Below are 21154 nucleotides of genomic sequence, written 5' to 3' on the forward strand. Positions count from 1 at the left end.
GAGAAACATGTATGATGTGTTTCCAGTTGGCTTAATTCCCACCTCAGGTGGCAGTCATAAGGCAAAATGTGGAAACATTTACACTGCACACATGCGCGCAGATACTGTGCATATACCCACACAAGTTTGTTGTGTCTTTTTCAATTTCTATCTTTAAATGTTAGATTTGTCTGCCTCTGCCTCTCTCTATGATAAAGCATTACATCCACATACCATTCTAATGCCTTTTTAACTTTTATTGAATGACATATATTGAATTTAGCCTTTCTTTGCCAGCTAAAAATGGTTTTATTCCCAATTCACTTTTTCAGCATAAATGCAGTTTTAAGTTTAGTTTATAATTTTGCTTGAAATACATAATTGTGTTGAAACGTCAGAGTCAGCATGTCTCTCAGCTTTTTGTCTCTGAATTAAATTAAAATCATACAGTGTCAGACTATGGCAGAAATGATTAAGAGATGTTGTTTGTTTTGGGCAGCACAAGATTTTTCACAGATTTTTCACCCAATTCCAGGAATAACAGCTCCGTCGCTATTTGATCTACAGACTTCAATGTGGTATCAATTGAAAGATTAGAGTCAATGGTTTCATCAGGCCTTCACTGCTTGTTTCTGTGTTTAGAGTTATGAAAAACATGTCTGTCCTCCCTTCCTCTCTATTTGATGTTTTCACAATTTTTTTAAATTGTGGCCTTAGAAGATAATAGCCGAACAGTGTGGCTATACAGCCTTTCCAAGAAATTAATCTTATTGTTGTCAGCAGAGACAAGAGGCTAAATATAAACACGTTGAGAAAGAAGAGTAACCAATACAAGGATGAAACACGGTGTTTCACTGCCCTCTGTGGCTCAAAGTTTCAAGTCTGTAGTACCTGTAACAACACCCAACAGTGATGTCACGGTGTACTGACACACCCTGGAGTACACTTCTACATCACAAATTCTTCACAACCAAAATAAAGTTGTTCCAAAAGGTAAATGGAAGCCATAAATTGGAGGGAAAAAACCTGTCTTTTACCCAACTAAATACCCAACTATTGCATCTGATAAATTAATCTAATGAAGCCAAAGAAGTCCATTTTAAAATACTGCACAGTATTTATCCTGTTAATTCCTTTATTGCAAAATATGTGAAAATTGCAGATCTTTGTACTTTTTGTAATCACCAGAAAGAATGAATTCTTCATCTTTTTCACTGTGACAGAGTTTTTGGCAAGAGCTTGCTACCCTTATTTTCAGTTTCAGTTTCTTGATAATGAGCCTTATACTTTTACTTCATATAATGTAATTGTATTTCTCGGACGCAAGAATAATTCCTTTGAGCGCATCGTCAATATTTACATTTTTGATGGCTAGATTTTATATCAACAAACACACATTCTCACATAATTTGCTGCCTCTCCTTTCAGAAATCGGAAGTCCCTTTAAAAAGAAGCACAAAAGTGTCTTATTACTCTCTCGATACACCAAATTAATGAATGTGTACCTGTAATTTTTATTAGATTCTTTTCACTTTATATATTTACTATATATTTTCTCTTAATCCTTTCTTCTCTCTATTGATTTTTTACTGTGACGTGCCTTTTATGTTGTAGTTCCTTTATGTCCTTGTTGCTGTGCTATTTTGGTGGTTTTCCTGTTTTTGTGTCATATACCAACCTTGTTCTCTTTGTTCATTGTATTCAGCTTTTGCCAATAAAGTTGAAAATAAACATACACTTCTACGTCAGTGTAGCAAGGTGAGACGTTAAGCCACTGGAATTCAGCAGAAACAAGATTTTTAGCTGCTGTAGTGTCCTTGTTGAGGTGTTTCTGCAGTAATACCACCGAGCAATCATTTGTCAATCAAAGTGTGTTGATTAGTTTAATGTCATTTCCCTTTGGATATTCAGGTGATGACCTTAGAATGCTTGGTGATTGCGCTATTTTCTTTGGCTGGTCAGCAACTGTTGGCAGTTGATGCTGCTAAATACTCAGTCTTTATTATATGAATCCCACACAAATCACAGCTGCATAAACATAGAAACACATCTCTTCCTACTGAGAAAAACCTACCAGACAGCAGCAGAAAATGTCAAAATTAGTGTTGTCTAATGCACACCTACTAGATGGTGTGTAGGAAAAGTAAATCTTGCAAAAGACGTTGAATTCAGCACCTTCTTTTTGAAAAGAAAACAGAAAAGCTTCTTTAATAAACTGGTTAAAGCAATGTCGTGTTCTTGTGAAACAGTTTTGTTACTCGTCCATTTTTCTCACACAACTCCCCCTCTCTCTGTGTAGCTGTCTGAATGAAAAGGCTGTTCCACCCAGATAGCACGTGAACAAGTGTGTGTTTCAGTAGGAGAGGGAAAACAGACACAAATGAAAAAGAGGCACAGGCAGACAGAAAGATGGAGGGAAGGTGAACATGATGAGAGTGGGAGAAGGGGCAAATCCTAAAAGCTCATGAGGAAGTCATTATTTCCATCCCCTTGAAAATACACACAAAAACACACACACACACACACACAAGAATATATACAGTCACACACTCACACCATACAAATGCACGTAAATACAGTATATACACACAAATATGCACACACACACGGTAAGGCTGACAAATAAATAAATAAACAGAGTGAAGAACAATAAACCCATTTAGAAACCCCTGATGTCTGGGTTCCATTCAAACTGCCCCCAACACACACACACACACACACACACACCATCTCTGCATGAGGCAAAAATCAGGAAAGTTTATGTTCCCTGCTCCCTCCCCCTTCCATGCCCTCTTTCCCTCCCTCTCTCTTTCTCTCTGAGAGTCACAGGAGCTGCAGTTATATCTGATTACGACATACAGGCTACCTCCAACGACGCATTACTCACCGCCGAGCGCGGTTTTCACATTTCTATACTTGTGAGAGCCAAATGTTTTCACAAGGATGGAAATTTAGAGAAATTTTCTAACATTTCCTCAAAGGAAATTGCTCATGTGTTTTAATGTAGAATTATGTGTCACAACGGGTTTTAAGTTTAGGTTCAGATCAGAGTATGCATCAAAAGCAATTTGGAGTAGGGTTTAGCTTTAGAGTTAAGGTTAGTATAAGGATTAGTTATTCCGGTTTATTACAACTTGGATCTTATTTTTGTAGGATTGGCAATTGTCTATTTTGGTAATAATATTGTAGTCATCAAAGTAAATGTTGAGATCTGGGGCCTATTTCAAAGGTTTGTGAGCACTGCTTACACACAGATTGCAGGTGGTGGTAGCGTCACGTTTCACAAAAGGTCGCTAGTGTTCAGGCCACTGGCGTCCTCATGCATGGGTCACAGGTATGGCGTTTATTTTGATTAGTGAAACATGAACACAAGAGGAAATGATCTCACATTGCAAATCGCAACTTGCATGTTGTAAAGGTGAAATGGGCCCCTGGGGTCAACATCGCTAAAAAGGACAGGGAAATGATCACAAGCAGTCACGTGATCAGACAGATCAAAAACCCATATTAGCTCAAGTGATTTGGAAGAGAAAACAAAGTCAAATGATAAAATCACTACCCATATTGTAAACATATCACAGTTTACATTCGTCCTGGTTTAAATGTGACTTTCCGTGTTTGCTACAGTTGTCCACGTACACAAGGTTTTTCTGTGTAGTGAGGGATGACCAACATTTCGGGCACGCTCACTTTTGGGTTTACAACCTGTCTGATTGTCTGACCGCTTGTGTTTCTTGTCCTGTCAGACTTTTTGCTGGAGTGATGTCACTGTGTTCCCACATCTCAGCATTTACTGTGGAAAGTAATCATAACTGATAGAAATGATGGACAAAACTAGAAAAATCAGACCCAAGTTGTTATAAACCAGATTTATCCTTTAAGACTAAATATCCAGGGCTGAGGGTTAAGATCTGCTGGTTTAGGGATGAACACAGTAAATCAGTGGAAAGATCTCATAAGTTCTGTATAGCAATATAAATGTCTTGTGTGTGTGTTTGTGTGTAGAGCCCAAGCAGCCCCTCTCTCTGGTTGGAGTACTTTACACTGCCGGGCTTTCTGCCAAAGGATTGCTCAGCATTTAATGAGAAAGAAGAGAGAGCTAGAGAGAGAGGTGGGGAATCATTAGGGGGGAGGAACAAATACTGTATGAGAGAGTGAGGGGTTGAAAAAGAAGAGTGGTGGACCTGCTGCGCTGTAGAAAGTGAGACAGACAGAGAGAAGCAGCAGAGACAAACAAAACACACACAGCCTACCTGACTGTAATCTTCTCTCACAACACACACACACACACACACACACACACAAACACACACACACACACACACACACAGAAACACACAGACACAGACAAGCAGGTAGGCAGAGGAGCTGAAACTTACCAGACACACTCATTCGTCCTCACACACTCAGTCAGCAGCAGCAGCATGTTTCGGTGGAGGCTCCCCCAGGCAGTGTGTGTGCTGTCGGCGTGTGTGTGTCTGGTTCTCACATACGAGGATGATATTGAGGTCAACTACGCTGACACCTACTACAATGAAATCACAGAGGGAGACATGGCAGAACGTAAGTGTTAAATTGTGCATGTGTGTGTGTGTGTGCGTATGTGTGTGTGTGCTGCAAGCAAAGATTTATCTGATTAAGATTCTCAGATAGCCGTGGTTGCGATTTAATTAAAATCTGGAGCGTGAAATTGATTTCTTGTAGGATTCGTGCATGGGGTTGTGTGAGAGGTGAGTTCAGGACAGTAGATTCATTGTCTGTTTAGTCTCTTATGTGCTAAAGAGGCAGCTTTAAATGCAGAGATAGAGAAAGAAGAAGACAGAGAGAACAGAAAACAGGTACCATAGTATGTACACTATACAGAGTGTTGGCAGAGACGGAGTTTGTGTAAAGGTGACGAGCAGCATCAAAGAATATGCTCAGCCATAAAAGCAGAGGGCTTTTCCAGCTGCTGACCGGGACAGACACATGTTAAAGCATGAATGACTGGTCACCACTGACAGACACACTACAGTATATCATTATGAAACTCTTTTCTCAGCTGTTTTGGAAAGCATCACTATTTGTGAGAGAAAAGAACGTGTTCAAGTGTGTACATGACAGAGAAAGTGTGAGCGCAATGTGTTTGTGTGCGTGCAATGGGCCTCTCACAGCTTGCAGAGGTATAACTGCAGCACTAACAGTTAACAGGCAGCAAACTTTCCTCTGGGCACAGCCTGCGATGTGATTAAACCAGATTGAAGGGAAAAATGAGAGTGGCTTGAACAAATGACTAGGAAGAGTAAAAATACAAGCACATGAATTACAGCACTAAAGGGGAAGAAAACGATTGATTCTGCCTGCCAAGGCAAGAAAAGGTGGCAGCAAGAAGGACAAAACTACAATTCATAAATGTCTTGCCAGACGAAGGAGAAAAAGTCAAATCATGAGAGTTCAGTTTCAGTTTGTATGTAGGTGTGTGAGGAAGAGAGAGGTCAAAGCCTGGAGGAAGACATAGATCATAGCTTCTGACCTGCTAAAACCGTGCATGAACCTTCTGCCAAATTCACTTTGAACCTTGGGGAGAGGCAGCAAAAACAAATCTTGCAGTCCTGTGAATTCGTTTGCAGGTATAAACAGACTTTGAGAGGCCCAAACGTTAATCAGCACAGTGTGTCTGACACATATTCTCACTCCTGGATTGTTTTACACCCAGGTTTGCTTTATCTCCCTTTATCTAAGTTTCCCTCTACTGTTGTTATCTCTCCCCAACTCTCAGCAGGTCTTCCTTTTCCTTTTCAGTGTTAAAGAAAATTTCCTGTTCCTTCCTTCTTTCTCCCTATTCACGCAGGAAGTCATATGATCTTGCCGGAAAAGCAAAGTGGTTTATGAATCAATTGTCCTGTTTCTTTCTCACGTTCTTATCTCTCCCCTAACAACCTCACTTCCTCTTTTGTCCCCACCTGGACTCTTCATTTTACCTACTGTTCAACTATCTGTTTTCCACTATCTCTGTGACTAAAGAAAACATCCTCATCCTGCAGCATTAACGGTATACTTTTCAGCAGACTTAAACATATTTTCCTTTTTCTGTCTCCTTACAATTACGGCCCTGAAGTTTCTGTCAAAGCTGGAGAGATCATAGCATGTTCAACTGAGCACATCTGATAAAAGTTAAAGATATTCCCTGCTTGCTCTCTCTGAAGCCACACCTGCCCTTTACCATCTGATAAATAACTACACTAAGCAAGTTAAATCTTTTTAAACTCTGCGGGATAAATTCAGTTTTCCATTGCTCTCGTTTTTGAAGAGCAGATTATGAACATGATGACAGATGAGTGTTTAAGGAGTTTAAATCCTGGACCTTTAAGTAGGCCTACTTAGAACCATAGACTGCATATAAAGATGGACGACATGACAGCTTCCCAAAAGTGAAGCCAAAACATCTCGATCGCCCCCTGGTGACTGGCTGCAGCATAAACCCCGCCCCCTCCATGTTAGCGGATGGGACATGAGCCAAACTAAAAACTCAAATACATTTTCCCCAAAGATTGTTTCTGTCATTTTAGGTAGTTCTTATCATGCTGATGTATGTTCAAGTGTTCATTTTTCTGATAAGTTTGGTTCTAATTAGTTATTTGATGCTATAAAAAGGGGGTTTCACATCATGACTGACAGCTGAGGCAGGCTCGCGATTGAGTTGGCCAGGTGTATGGGCGGGACCTTGATACCGCGGCTCCAACTCCGATCACTACTGCACAGACTCTGGCTCCAAATGATTCCCGTATCCGGGATATTTTGGTTTAATTTTTGTACAGTGGGATGAAGTGGAGACGCGTCATCCATCTTTAATGCTAGGAGTGACAAAATCCATTAATATTTTTCATGTTGTACTATCAATATTTTTTTATTAGAGTAGGCAGGGGGTATTAGGGGGTGCAGTTGTCTAAATTTTGTCTGAGTGGGGCCCACAGTGTCAGACTTTGAAAACCTCTGTTCTATCTAAAAGGAAATCCTCCTCTACATGCACGCTGTAGAAACCCCAATGATTTCTTCTTCTGTTTCAGACATCTGAACGTTTCCCTTTTCTCTCCCTCTTTTTAACATCTTTCTCTCCAGCCACACTGAGCCCAGGCCCCTGCAGTTCTCCAGACCTGACCAAATGGGACAAAATCTTCTCCATGCTGGAGAACAGTCAGATGAGAGAGAACATGCTGCTTCAATATGCAGATGACATCATGAAGGTGGAGATGGGGTCACTGCGCGGAGAAATGCTCAGGTTGGTTGGACAAAGGGGTCAGAGGTCTGAGTAATTATGGTCTTAGTTGCACAAATCTTCTTGTTCAATAAATTAATCATTTGGTCTCTGAAATGTTGCCTAATCGATTACTTGACAAAACGCCTCAGCTCTACTTAAGACCAGTATCCTAAATTCAACCAGTTTATTTTAATTTCAACATTTTATGAGTGAATTGGGTGCTAAATTCTGGTGCTAAATGAGCCTTGGTTGGATTAAAGCTCTTCAGTTGAAAAGGTTAAAATCTTTTACATTGGTCCTTTTGGTCAGGTTTTTGGCCCAATATGGTGGCTCCTGTGGGGCTGCAGTGGAGACAGCAGGAAGAAGGATGGCCTTGCAGCTGGAGGGCCGTCTCAGAGAAACCCTGGAGCGCTTCAAACTCAGAGATCAGACTTATGCTGCTGCTGCTGGGAATTCTGTTGGGAATTCGGACCACCTGGAGGCGATGCTACAGCAGCTCCTCTCCGCAGTACGAACACAAGCTTCCCGATTCACCAAGCTGGAGACCAGTTGCTTCAGCAACCCAGGAGCTGGAATGGGGATAAATTCAAAGACAGGATCCCAGCTTCCAGAAGTTGGAGGGGCTGGGCACCAGGAGCAAGAGGTCACATCACAAGAGGTGGTTTTAGATGGCGTGCTGGCTGCGCTGCAACAGACGAGGGTGGAACTGGAGGAGGTGCTGAGGTCATCGAGGCAAAGATATCTACCCGCAGGTAAGCTATCCATCTTACCATCAGCGATCTCTGTGTCTGTCTTTACCTGTTGCTTTCTGCTTTTTTGTATTTGTCTTCACCTTTCTCAACAGTGCCACTCAAACAACCTTCCACCTTCCATTTTTTTTCCTGGTTGACACATTCAGGTCACGCCTCAAGTACAAGAATGAGACACCCCTCTATCAGCCATTTCTTCTGAATGTCCGACAACTAATCTTGCAGCTTGTGTTTGTCCTAAATACCTTTTCCACTTCCTCCACTTCCTGTTGTCCTCCTCAAGTAGCAACCTATCCTTTTCCTGTCACTTACTAACATTAGTCTCAGTCAAGATGATAAAGTCAAACATGGAGAGACGAGCTAGTGGGCAGGTATGGGGTTAGCCATGTAATGCTCACTTATGGCCTCTTATTTCTGTTTGATTAACATTTATTATAAACATGTTTTGATGAGTCATCACACAAGAAAAAAAAAACTCTGGGTCAAACTCTCAGCTCAGGCAGAGTGGGACTTCATCCATCAATCTAAACCTTTGCCTTCAGCTATTTTCACTGGCAGATATTTAGGGTGTTAGGATATTTAGATGTTTAAAGATAATAATAGAAGCCATTGCATGCATGAAAGATAGGATAATACAGAACTATTGCTGGACTGACAAATTCTTTGCAGATTCAAGACACTACAGCATGTGGTTTCAGTTAGCAGAGCTACTACTCTGGTTTACTGTCTATCCTTTAATTAAACAATGACTAATAAGAATGTAACTTTAGAGACTAAGTGACCAAATGTGAGTAAGTAAACTTGGACCAAGTTCATTCCCACAAAAGCACTCACACTGGTAAAACAGCTTAATTTCCTTTCCAAAAAAAAGGTACAGGATAGGTTGTATTACTCATGTAATGCACACACACCTTTACAGTCCAGAAATGTAAAGCTGGCCTACATACAGAGCAGAGGGAGGTGTAATCATTAGCCGGTCGCCACAAAAACCACACAAAAGCACCCTGGGAAAGCAGAACCAGATGGAAACCATCATGAACACACACACACACACACACACACACACACACACACACACACACACACACTGCATGTTCAAAATGTCTTTTTTTACCATTATTTTTGAGTGCCAGAAACCTGAGACAAATGTGACATCAATATTTGTGATCTCCGGTTTTAGTGGAGATGGAGTGTGTCTGGGGGGAGAGAGAGAAAGAGGAGGAGGGACGGGAGGGGTCGGAGGGCAGACTGAGACCTAGGGAGATAAAGAAGAAAGAAAGAGAGAGACTAATGGAGAAGAAAAATGATGAAAAAAAAGTCAAAAGAGAATGAAGAATGTAAAATAAAGGAAGCAGGTTGGGACGATAAGCAAGAGCTTTCCAGATTGTGAATTAAATGTGTGTAATGTTTACATACACACACGCACACACACACCAGTCTACTATACCTCCAACAGAGCTCATCAGCACAAAATGGATTTACATTGTATTATGTAATGGAGAATAAATTGCCCGGAAAGGCCCCACTCAAAGGAATACACACAAATACCACACACAGCTACTCCCTGTGTTTTAAATACCAAAAGTAGGTTTCACAATGCAGAATGAGTTTGGAAGGGAGTGTTTGAGATTGAGTATGTTTGAAATGATTAAAAAGAGAGAAAAAGGGAAAAGAATGAAATAAAGCAGAACAAACCAATGAACCAGATGACCCAGAGAGGGAGGTGTGTGTGTGTGTGTGTGTGTGTGGGTGTGTGCGTTGGTGGGGCAGGAAAAACCCTGCCATGATTCATGATCTCATCATCTGACCGTGACCTGAACTTTGACTGTCTTTTGTTCAGCCAGACTTCCATATGTAATACTGCCACCTTAATTTACCTTTTTAAGACAGCATTCAGTGTGGTCTTACTGAGGAGAGTGCATCGTACTTCAAAATGATCATATACAGTCCTACAAATCAAACCACCCCTATTACACCAGACATGGGCACCTTGTCCTTTTCTGCAAAGCCACATGCAAAAAATCTGGAAGATGTTTGATCCAGCACTGATGTTTAAATCCAGTTTCAATCAACTTGGTATCATTTTTGACTCCTGTAAGTCTTAACTTTGGTTCCACAAGAGACATCTTTATCTTGCCTGTTTCACCCAGGTTTCTTCCACTCTTTACTGGCTCTCTGTTACTTACAAAGTTTAAAATAAGATTTTAATAATTTAAGATTTGTTGTTGGTGGTCGAGAGTATGTTTTTTACTTTCAACTTCATGCATTTTATTTCTCTTTGGCACTTTCTCTGTAAAGTTCTTTGGATCGACTGTGTTGTGTTAAAGATGCCATATACATAAAAGTTAATTTAACAACTGCATAAGGACAGGGTTGAATTACCAGCAATTTATTGATACCTGTAAACTATTATTAGCCTTGAATGTGATCCATATTCTTACTAGTGCTTAACTGACAATAAGACTTGAAAGAATTTCTACTGAGAGACTCCGTGACCTGTTTATTCTACAAAGTAAAATCTATCACCAATACTGAAAAAAACATATGACAAATAATAAAAACAGCACTCTAAGGGAGAATGTCATCAGTCCATGTCACATATCTTAATAATGGATGTACTAGATTTCTCACAACAATGAAAAAGGCAACCTGAAATTGCATATGAAATTATTCTTATTCAGTGACAATGACTCTATCACATCTTCTTGTTGTTTAGGTTGTGAGATGGCACTCCTCTTCCCCATGCGTTCCCGTCGAATCTACACCTCCGTCATACCAGATGTCCCTCTCTCCGTCTCCTCCTTCACTGTCTGCACGTGGGTGAAGCCGACCACTGTCTCCAACAAAACCGTGCTGTTCTCCTACGGAAACCGCCGCAACCCATATGAGATCCAGCTGCTGCTCGGCCAAACTTCTGCGCTCTTCACCATCGGAGGGGAGGCTCACCTTGTGGAGGCACGGGGTGTAGTGAGCCCAGGAGGCGCATCAGAGTGGATCCACCTGTGCGGGGCTTGGTCGTCTGAGCAGGGCCTCGCATCCCTGTGGGCAGATGGGAAAAAGGTGGCATCCACACCCGGAGTGGCTGAGGGACATGTCTTACCCGACGGAGGCTCGCTCCAGCTGGGGCAGGAAAGGAACGGCTGCTGCCCTCTGTCTCCAAGCAGTGGGGTGCCAGGGTTTGAGGGAGGGTTCAATCCCAAGATGGCGTTCACGGGGAAGATGACAGGAGTGAACATGTGGGACCGGGTGCTGTCAGAGGAGGAGATTTCCCAGCTGGCTTTGCGGGAGGGCCAGGGCTGCGAGCAGAGGGGGAACATAGTGGCATGGGGAGTGACGGAGATGGTGCCACATGGAGGTGCTCAGTTCATCAACTAACAGATTCATAGTCGTCTTCGTGGGAATATTCATCATAATCATCAATCATCGTAAATATTAGCAACATCGTAAAATAAGCTTTCATGCTAAAACTGAAGAGAACAACTTACAACTGCTTTTATCATCATCATCATCTTTTATAGTTCAATGTTTTAATTATGATGTTATTATCAAGGCTGTTATTTTATTCATTATTTCCATCACTATTATCATGACCACTAATGCTGCAGTGAACTTTACTGAGACATGTTCAAATGAGAGAAAGCCAAGGCTGTGAGAGACTGAAGTTTATTTTTGTAACTTTTTGAACTGAGGCTATAACACACACACACACACACACACACACACACACACACACACACACACACACACTCACTCACTCACACTGACGTACATTAGGCTTAGAAAACAAGCAGCATTTACCAAAGACTTCATTAGACTGCAAGAAAGACAAAGCGTCTATTGTTAAAGTGAATGGGTTCTGAGCCAGTAAACAGAGTAATCGCCAGACAGAAATGCAAGAGAGGAAAATAAGAGGTCACAGACAATTACAAGAGATTGTCTTGTAATTGTAGAGTGATGTATGTTTTAGAGCAATAATGCATTTTCTCTCTTTCTATCTAGATTTGTATAGAAATGGCAAGTGCAGTTAACATTAATATAATTTGCTTTTCTACCTTTGCAGTCTTGTAGGTACAATTAACAGAAGTTGAAGATTGACTGTCATCTATCCCCATTACAAGTGAAAGCAGAGGTACCATGTGTTAATAATGTGTGTGTGTAATGTAATGTGCAGTACAACATATGAAATACCTGTGTGACTGAAAACTGCTGTACTTGCTTTCATTTCAGGCATGGTCAACAAGCAACTATAGAAATAGCTTCAAACTAAATCATTTTTTGCAACTTATTATTTTATTATCACAATTTTCTTGAATTTGTGAAAACTTTTAAAGCATTTTAAGACCTTACATTTCCAAACTTGTACTCATCGAAGCGTTTACATTCATATGAGTTATATAATTCCAATTCTGCTTTGTTAGGTTTTTGTCAGTAGTTCTCATTTAATTTTAGGGTAATAAATGTGCGTCTTCTTTTTTGATACTGCGTAAAGTAATAAGAGTGAAACTGATATTTGTAATGTGAGATTGACATTGTTTTTTTTTATTTGATAAAAGAAACTGAGGACAATGTTTACACAATCTAATCTTTATGAACTATGTTGTCTTGTATTATACTGCTGTAAATTGCTTTTGTTGCTCTTGTGAAAAGGTGAAATTGAATGTATTTTGTACATAAATATATTTTGCATAACATGACTGGATGAATGGAGAGCGAGGTATGAATAAACATTTCAAGTTATGGTATATTCCCTTTTTTTCTGTCATTTCAAAATCTCATCAAGCCTATATTTGACTATTAAGTCATAGTCATAGCCATAGTCTGCCTATGGCTTATAGATACCTTCCAATAAACTGCACTTATAAAGCGCTTTTTGAGTTGCATTCATCCACGCACACACTCACACTCACCAATGGCGGAGGAGCTACCATGCAGGGCGCTGGCCTGCTCACCAGGAGCAATATGGGGTTCAGTCTCTTGCTCAAGGACACTTAGACATGTGGACAGGAAAAGCCAGGGATTGAACCACCAAATTACAATTTTCGGGGGAAAAAACACAGCAAAAGTGCCCTCTTGGATGCCCTTCCAGTGGATAAAATGCAATGCAGTGCTATATAGACTTCCCTACATGCTAAAAAACTTTCTGCGCACTGGTGCCCTTTTTATTTTTTCCGCCACTGCCACTCAGATAGCCTGAGTCCGCCACTGCTCCCCCGTATCCACATTTTAGATTTTTCCTGCTCACTGTGAATCAACCTATTAACTTACTGTAATTTTTGTCTTTTACTTATCAGGAAAGACTTTTGCTGAATGTGGTGCTGATGGTTTTTGGAAGAGTTGTTTGCTTGTTTAAAGGCACTTCAATGTTAGTTGAGGAAAGAGTCATAATGCAAAAATAACGCTGCGAAATGTTAATCAAAATGCACGTTTGACACTCACAATACATCTGCAACTGTATCTAAAATATATTAACATTTAAATTAATCCTTCCACTCATAAAGCTCACAGCAGTTACAAGCTGAGTTTAATTGGTCACAGAATTGTCTGTTGATCCAAAGCTTGCAAGGCAATTTAAGTTTGTTTGTATAGCATCTTTCAAACATAGAGGTAATTCAAAGTGCTTTACATAAGGCAGAGAGATGCATTAGATCAACATTTGAAAAAACAATGTAGAGGAAAATAAAATTACTTTTCTCCATGAGCTGTCCCTTGTCATGTTACCATCTAGTACTGAGAAAGAATTATTTTTGCTACATAAGCCTTGGCTTTATATTTATAATAAGTTTTTGGGGTCAAAAAGTTATCACAACACTACATTTGTCTCTGTAAATAATGAAACAGCAAAAAGTCCAAATTCTCAAGAGAGCAGTAGTACAAAGTTTAAATCACACAGATTATGATATACAGCACATACAATATAAATTTCAAGACATACTGTATGGCATAAAGATACTTTCATAAAATATATTTAATCTCCGGTTGATTCAAATAATCTGACAATGACACTGGATTACATCTGCAGCTGTAGACAAATAAGTTTGCTGCTCACATATGCTTACAGTTTGCTGTGGCACACCCTGCTACGGGCCCATTAGTGAAATATAACAGGTTTCACCTGCAGCTACAACCTCTGCATCGTCTGCCTTCTCTTAACCTTACAAGCCCGAGTACAGTAACTACACGTTTGGCAGCATAACTTTGACAGATGACACATTCCAAACTTCAGTGTTACCTCAAGATCAGGTTTTACTAAGAGAAGAAGGAAATCTTGGCTCTAAGATCCCTATGGGGCCAAAGCAATGCCATATGTTTCTGTGTGCATGTACTGTTGTGAGCGTGCGTTTGTGTCACATCTGATAATGATGAGTCCTGTTGTTGCTCACTGTAGCAGGCTATAAAACCTTCCCATTGTATCTTGCTGCTGGCTTCCTGTAAATACTAAACACGCACACACACATCCTCATAAAGCTTGCTATACACTAAACTGACAGATATATGATAGAAATACAACAAAGTACAAAATACAGCCAACTCATGTGCCAACACACTGCCTTCCAAAGAACACAGAAAAATGGAGAAAATGAGTGAAAACCCGCTTGTGGCAACCTTCAGAAACAGTACAAACACACACAGTCCATCCATCCTGCCAGCTCGTGTAAACAATCCATCACACCCCCCATCATCCACATCACCCAAACCCCATTACATCAGCTCACTTCCTGAACAGAGGGCTGCTGGGAAAAAAAGAGAGCTCATCTGTTGTTGCAGTCCCTTGGGTGTGTCCCCACATACACACACATACGTAGCTTATATGAGCTACGCGCGAGTGTGTGTGTGAGTGTGTGCACAATTCAGCATGCTTGTGTGTGTTTGTAGTCTTGTGTTTATGTTGCGTTGTGTTTACGTTGAGGTTTCAGAGGGGGAGGAGAGAAGGAGAGGCTTGTTAAAAAGGCAACATGAGGTTGAAGGGTTCAGAGCGCAGCAGATGAGCCTCAGCAGTGGGTTGCATTAGGGGGTAAAAATTTGAAACTGCCTAGGCTGCATTAAAAACTGCCCAAGGAAACATCAATCTGAATTCGCTATAATAGAGCCCTCAAGCAAGCCTAGTTCACTTTCATCCTCTCTCCACTCTGCGTGTGTGTGTGTGTGTATTATATTCCAGCTTTAAAAAGGCCCACCATCAGTTCATCAGCCCCTGTCAAGTTGGATCACAGCCACTGGGGGCTTTAGTGTGCATTTGCATATCATTTTCTATCTCTCCCGTCTTTTCCTCCTCTTTCTTCCTTTATTTCTTTTTCTTCTCTCTTTTTATTTCTGCTTCTCTCTAAGCTCACAAACAAAGCCAATGTTTCATTGTGTGTTAGTGTAACACCAGCGTCCCGCATATTATGTGATGACTTTGGGGAAGATAATTTCAGGGTCAAAGTTTTGAAACAAACATTATGATTATATCTCCCCTGAGCGGCTGCCGATCAGGAATTTGATACATTTATGTGGACTAAAAAAGTGTAAACGTTAAAATGAAACACATTAAAATGACACACTGATACAAATTAACTATCAAATGAACTGAGTTTGACTTTGGCGTAACACTGAGTGCATAAAAAAGTGTCACAGAGAGCCAGCTGTACAAATATGCAGCACTTAAGTTGTTATTTTGTACTAGCAAAGCAGCACCCAGAAAGAAACTGCACAGCTAAACATGACCATGTTAACCAAAATATTAACTATATAGGTATTATATTACTCAGATGAGAAAAAAGTTTAGTCAGAAAAAACAAGGTGTGCCATTTCAAAAGGTAATGCCTTAGGAGCCAATGGACGGAAAATTAACACAAAAAGCCAGTGAGTTCTGCAACTGTAAAATATGCATGTGTAGCATGGAGTTAGGTTTATTACTCGCTGCCATCTTGACCTTTGTTTAGAGCCAAAAAATCCAGATGTGGGCAAAAAGGTGAAGCCTTGGCGCTAAGGTGGAACAAACTCTATTAGTAACCACCACGGATGAGTGTAATAGCTTGTCAATTAGGTCAACATGCTCCCAAAATAATCCTTTTTAAGTTTTAGTAATTTCTTTAGTAAAGGTGCCCTGTGTTTTCTTGTAAACAAAAATTAAATTATGTTTCCATTCAATGTTTCTCTCCATAACACATTGTGTGTATCCTTGAGCTCTAACAAACATGCAAATATATTTCTTTCCTTGTAAAACTTTTGCAAAGCAGATATTTCCAATATTTTAAATCGTGCATTATTGACATCCATGTTTGCAAACTTGCAGTCGTATTCTTCTTTGCCTTTGTGGGCTCATTGCTACGCTTCTTCGCACATTACCGCTACCAATAGTCGAACAGCTGTATGCCATGTGTGACACGTCACCCACGTCCTCATGTGTGCACCTTATGCAAAGCAAACACGGACCTACTTGTAAAAACATTCCCTGATAGCTTTACTAGAGGCCAGAAACTTCCCAGTTTACCTTAAATGGAGCAATAGTTTTAACAAAAAGCCACCTAGATGCAACTTAAAAGAAAAAACATTAGCTGATTTGATGCAATGACTTTGTATTTCTGGAGAAAAGTTGTGGTGTTTCTTTCTTTAGAGTCAACAGTTTGCAGCATATAGGGGAACTGGCGCTTGTTTTAAACACAGTACCCAAATTTTTAGTCTCATATAGCTACTCTCATCAGAAAAACACCTGATTTCTGTTTTCCCATTGGCAGGGACCACTTGCTAGCTCTATTTTCACCCACAGTTTTATCAACCAAAGGTGTAAAGTGTCTTCCAAACCCTGGCTAAACTTCACTTGTAAAATGAACCAGACAGCAGAGAACTAAGCTGTTTCATGTGCTGAGCTGCTGGCAGAAAATATGCTCGGTGGGAGCATCACCGTGGTGGGCGCCTCACCCTGTTGCTGCGTGAGGTGATTAGCATCACGTGCTAGTGTGTGTGTGTGTGTGTGTGCCTGTGTGTGTGAGGTGTTAGTTCAGCATGTTGCCGAATGTGTAGAATGATTCACAGAGAAAAACATACCAGCACAGATGCACACAGAGCCACACAAAATCACTTTATTTCTAGAGAAAGTAAACTTCATTAACTGAACCTCTGCCACGGCAACCTCCTTGTGTTAGCTAGCTTATTAATGTGTGTAGTGTGTGTGTGTGTGTGTGAAGGCCTGAGGGGTAAACAGGTCTCCATCAGGCAGTGCTAACTACAGCTCTTTAGACACCTACACTACACTAATGAGCTTGAAAAACATCTGTGTTGAATAAAAGAGTTAAAAGGGCAGAAAAACAGGTTTTAGGGAATGGATGTCTTTAACCACTGACGAGAGGTTAGCTCGGCTCCCCTCTCTGACCTTACCTGTTAAGAAGGGAAGTTGTTGAAAATACTGATCAGATCAATGCCTGAGGACAATTTCACGTTAAACTCCTGGAGGATTGTCAGAGCACATTAGTTCTGCTTTTAGATGACATGTGCACTTCCTATCACACTTTATATTATTTGGTCAATGGGAAAACACATGTATTTCTTCAATTGTTTGGAATTTAATTCCTAATTTAACACACACATGGTCTGTTAGCTGTGTGAATTGCAAAATCTATGTTTGTGAGATGTTTGTAAGTGAAAAAGTTGCATCAGCTCATATTTAGAATAACATGGTGGAACAAAACTGTATGTACAGCAGTGTGGCAAATCAATGAAAGCAATGTACCTGTTTTATATGTTTTGATCACAAAGTAAAGTAGAGAAAATAGAACCAAGTTAAAAACATTTTTTTACTTAGCACGCACACAGACAAAAACAAGATAAACTGCACAAGACGGAACAGCAATTACCCTTTTCTCCCCACAATAACGACTTCTTACGTATGAATTTCCATGCTGCATCAAAAGGGCCATCAGGGAAATGATGATTTGTAACAGCTGTTATTTACCATCATTATTATCCTCAATGAGCTGGCAATCATTATAACATTATTCTCTATGGCTCATGATAGGATAAGACTGTGGTTTGCTACTACAGCTGCTGATTACAACAGTAATCCATTTTTTCCACTCCAGTAAACCAGCTGATCCCATTGTTGCAGGTCTGCTAACAGCCCTCACAGTAAGGGCATACAAGCGCTATTTCTGCAAGTCAAACCCACATGTCAACCACTGACAACTAAATAAATACAATAGAACCTATGATGGCTTTGTTAGAGAATCCTTTCAACTAAGGAGAGAAGAGGAACTGCATTGCATAGCATCAGATTTGAAAGGGGGAAACTTTCTAAGAACAGAGGAGACCACTTAAACCAAATTTATAGAGAAAAAAGTATAGTTAGAAAGTTTGCACGTAACCGAAACAACATCCTTTACTTGTCAATTTACCCTTTTTAACAGCAACATCTAGTGAGGTATGTGTGTGAAGTATGTACGGAAATATTCTTTTTCGTGTATGAACATGTGTACGTGTGTCCTACCTCCCAGCACACTGAGTGTTATGGCCTCTGTGTGTTCAGCAAGCAGATCAGCCTTGGCTATAGCAGCCAGGGAGAGATAACTGGACATGTTCCTGCTCAGCTCCCTGTTCCCTCTCTGCAGGAACCGCACCGCCACCGGGACGGCCAGCACCATGACCGAAGGACAACTGTAGTTCTGAAGGGGACGAAAGAAGAGAGGAGGTTGAGGAGACAGCAATTGTCATACAATCAGAGAAAGGAAGGAAACACAGGGGCTTGTATTTAGGACACTGCAAAACATATTTTCATATTAACAGTAATCATTTTTCTGCAGTTTAAGGGACAAGCCAAATGATATTCAAAATGTAATAATTGACATGCACAGACAGAGGCTATTTTGCAAAGCGAGGATAATGGAGGGCCGACAACAATACAGAACAGAGCGACTGCAGAAGCAGGAATCTGTTTGATGGAGATCCAGCTCTCTCTGGTCCTGGGTTTGCATAGTAACCATAGAGAAAAGCGTCCTGCCCTTACAGTGTCGGCCTTTATGTCTTATTATCTTCAATGGCCCAGAAGCACAGGTGCCTGATCTTTGGAGGCACTGAGAGTGTGATGTTAACACTCAATACACCAGACAGTGTGAGCTATAAAATATCTTCACCACTGTGAGCTATGCATCAAATAGATTTTCAGAAAGCAGCAGCTAGTTTCCTCAAGCAGTACAATGAGTGCCAGGATGACTAAAACAGGCTTAAAGTGCTCACATTTACCATGTTGATTCAAGTGTGGAGGGAAGAAAAGTGTTAATACAACAACGCTGTGAACATTTACACGAGGAAAAATGAGGAAGGGCATTTGAAACGCACTAGCACCCTCAACAGGACAGACTGATACCAAGTCTGTTTGAACATGCACATGTATTTGTGTGTGTGTGTGAGACAAAGACAGAGAAAGATGGAGGATAAGAGGCAGCCAAAGGAGACTGCTGCTGATCAGGCCCCCACCCCCCTCCAGGCTAATATGCTTAAGGTGCAGGGCAGAGTCCCTCTGCTTTTAAGCCTTTTAGCTGTGAAGAAAAGATTTACATTGACATTTTTAAGACCCTCTGCAGTGATTACATAAATGATATTTGCTCCTTTGTATATGTTTCATGATGTATTATTAATCTTCCATGTTCACTGCACTCCTTGGACATTACAATTTATCCTTGTGTACCCACTTTCACATTCAACCTTCCTCATCTACTTCTGCTTCAGAATACTCAGAATGCCTTTCGACCTGATCTTTACTGTTGATGTTTTAGAGAGTTGAACAATTGTACAGTCTTTCTCTCTCTCTGGCAGTCACACCTCCATTTTGCCACATGATGGCAGTGCAGACAATGTATTCACAAAAATGTTGTTATTCCACCAACCACGATGATTCAACAAACTACCTATCTATCAATTTACATTACATTCATTCACCCTAATTGTATGGATGCACAGATTTATTTATCCTCCCCATCTCTCTTTCTCTTTCATCTTATTAGGGAGAGTCACTTTAATGTCAGGCACAGCACAGATCAAGCAGCTCGAAAAAAAACCACTGAAGCTAGAAATCTGTGGGCACATATGTGTGTGTGTGTGTGTGTGTGTTGCATACAAGCAGCGTCTAAATGAAAACCCTTCTTCCAACAGTCTGTTGCTCACTTCTCTTCTCCTCTCTGAGGGAGTTTCAGGGGAAGGGTAAGAAGAGTGTTTGTGCATCTGTGGATTCAAAATGACAGGAAGACAAAGAAAGTAAAAGAGATCAGAGAAGAGACAAAGTTAAAGATAGTCGGAGGGTAAGAGAAGGTAAGAAAGAACAAGTGAGACGGGGAAGATAGGTAGAATGAAATCAAGAGAGAAACTGATTGATTGAGAGAGACAGAGAAAGAAACAGCGACGGAGTGAAGAGAGAGAAGTGTTTTCCTGATAACTGTTGGAGTTTGGACATCAGAGCCTGGAGCTGCTGTCAGAGCTGTCAGAACTTTTAGTCTCACCTCTACGTATGTGTGTGTGTGTGTGTGTGTGTGTGTGTGTGTGTGTGTGTGTGTACGTGCCTTTCCTCAAGAATCAGTCTCATTACGATGGTATTAAGCACATTCCCATTCCCACAGGAAATGGAAGGATGGAGAGAGAGAAGGTAAGAGAAAGAGAGAGAGAGAGAGTCCCTCTGCTTTTAAGCCTTTTAGCTGTGGAGGTCTGATGGGGAAAAAAAGCAAGATTTAGATTTACATTTTAAAGACCCTCTGCAGTGATTACATAAAGTATATTTGCTCTTAAAGCAAAAATTCACCTTTGGATAAGTTGCATGCATATACTTGTGTACCCACTTTCCCTCAACCTTCCTCATCTACTTTTACCTCAGAATACCTAGAATGCCTTTCAACCTGATGTTTACTGTTTTAGTTGAAATATTGTAGCTTAAGATCTGCCTGTTATCTGCAGCATTAAGTAAAAAATACCACCAAACTATAAAATAGACCCAGAAAAACAAATAGCATTGTGTTGGTTTAGATCAGCGGTTCTCAACCTGAGGGTCAGGACCCCTCCAAGGGGTCACAAGATGTTCCGTTTTTTTCCTCTCAGATACTGGATAGTTTTACAGATGAAACAAACAGAAGGTTTTGGAGGAGAAAATCACTCATTGGTTGAACTGCTCACAACTCATAGACATATTCAACCTGGGACAAGAGGTGGGACAAGCAGTGGTTTAGTGGTG

At 40.6% G+C, this 21154-nt stretch overlaps 2 protein-coding genes across 9 annotated transcripts in view; one reads left to right on the forward strand and one right to left on the reverse strand.

Annotated features, from left to right (window-relative positions):
* veph1 (ventricular zone expressed PH domain-containing 1) overlaps window positions 1-21154 on the reverse strand; it is an 86216-nt gene that overhangs the window by 54130 nt on the left and 10932 nt on the right. For 7 of the 8 annotated variants that reach the window (XM_044202682.1, XM_044202679.1, XM_044202680.1 and 4 more), the window contains one exon: window positions 18428-18602. In XM_044202682.1, coding sequence (XP_044058617.1) covers window positions 18428-18602 — 175 coding nt within the window. Of the gene's footprint in view, window positions 1-18427; window positions 18603-20492; window positions 20623-21154 lie in introns of those variants that run through there. The other variant, XM_044202684.1, reaches the window with a different exon arrangement.
* Window positions 4066-12707, forward strand: ptx3a (pentraxin 3, long a). The gene is made up of 4 exons (XM_044202688.1): window positions 4066-4542; window positions 7078-7237; window positions 7526-7968; window positions 10682-12707. The coding sequence occupies exons 1-4, from the start codon at window positions 4404-4406 to the stop codon at window positions 11338-11340; spliced, it is 1401 nt and encodes a 466-aa protein (XP_044058623.1). The 5' UTR covers window positions 4066-4403; the 3' UTR covers window positions 11341-12707.

This window comes from Siniperca chuatsi, linkage group LG7 (genome assembly GCF_020085105.1).
Source record: "Siniperca chuatsi isolate FFG_IHB_CAS linkage group LG7, ASM2008510v1, whole genome shotgun sequence".
In the NCBI taxonomy this organism is placed as follows: Eukaryota; Metazoa; Chordata; class Actinopteri; order Centrarchiformes; family Sinipercidae; genus Siniperca; species Siniperca chuatsi.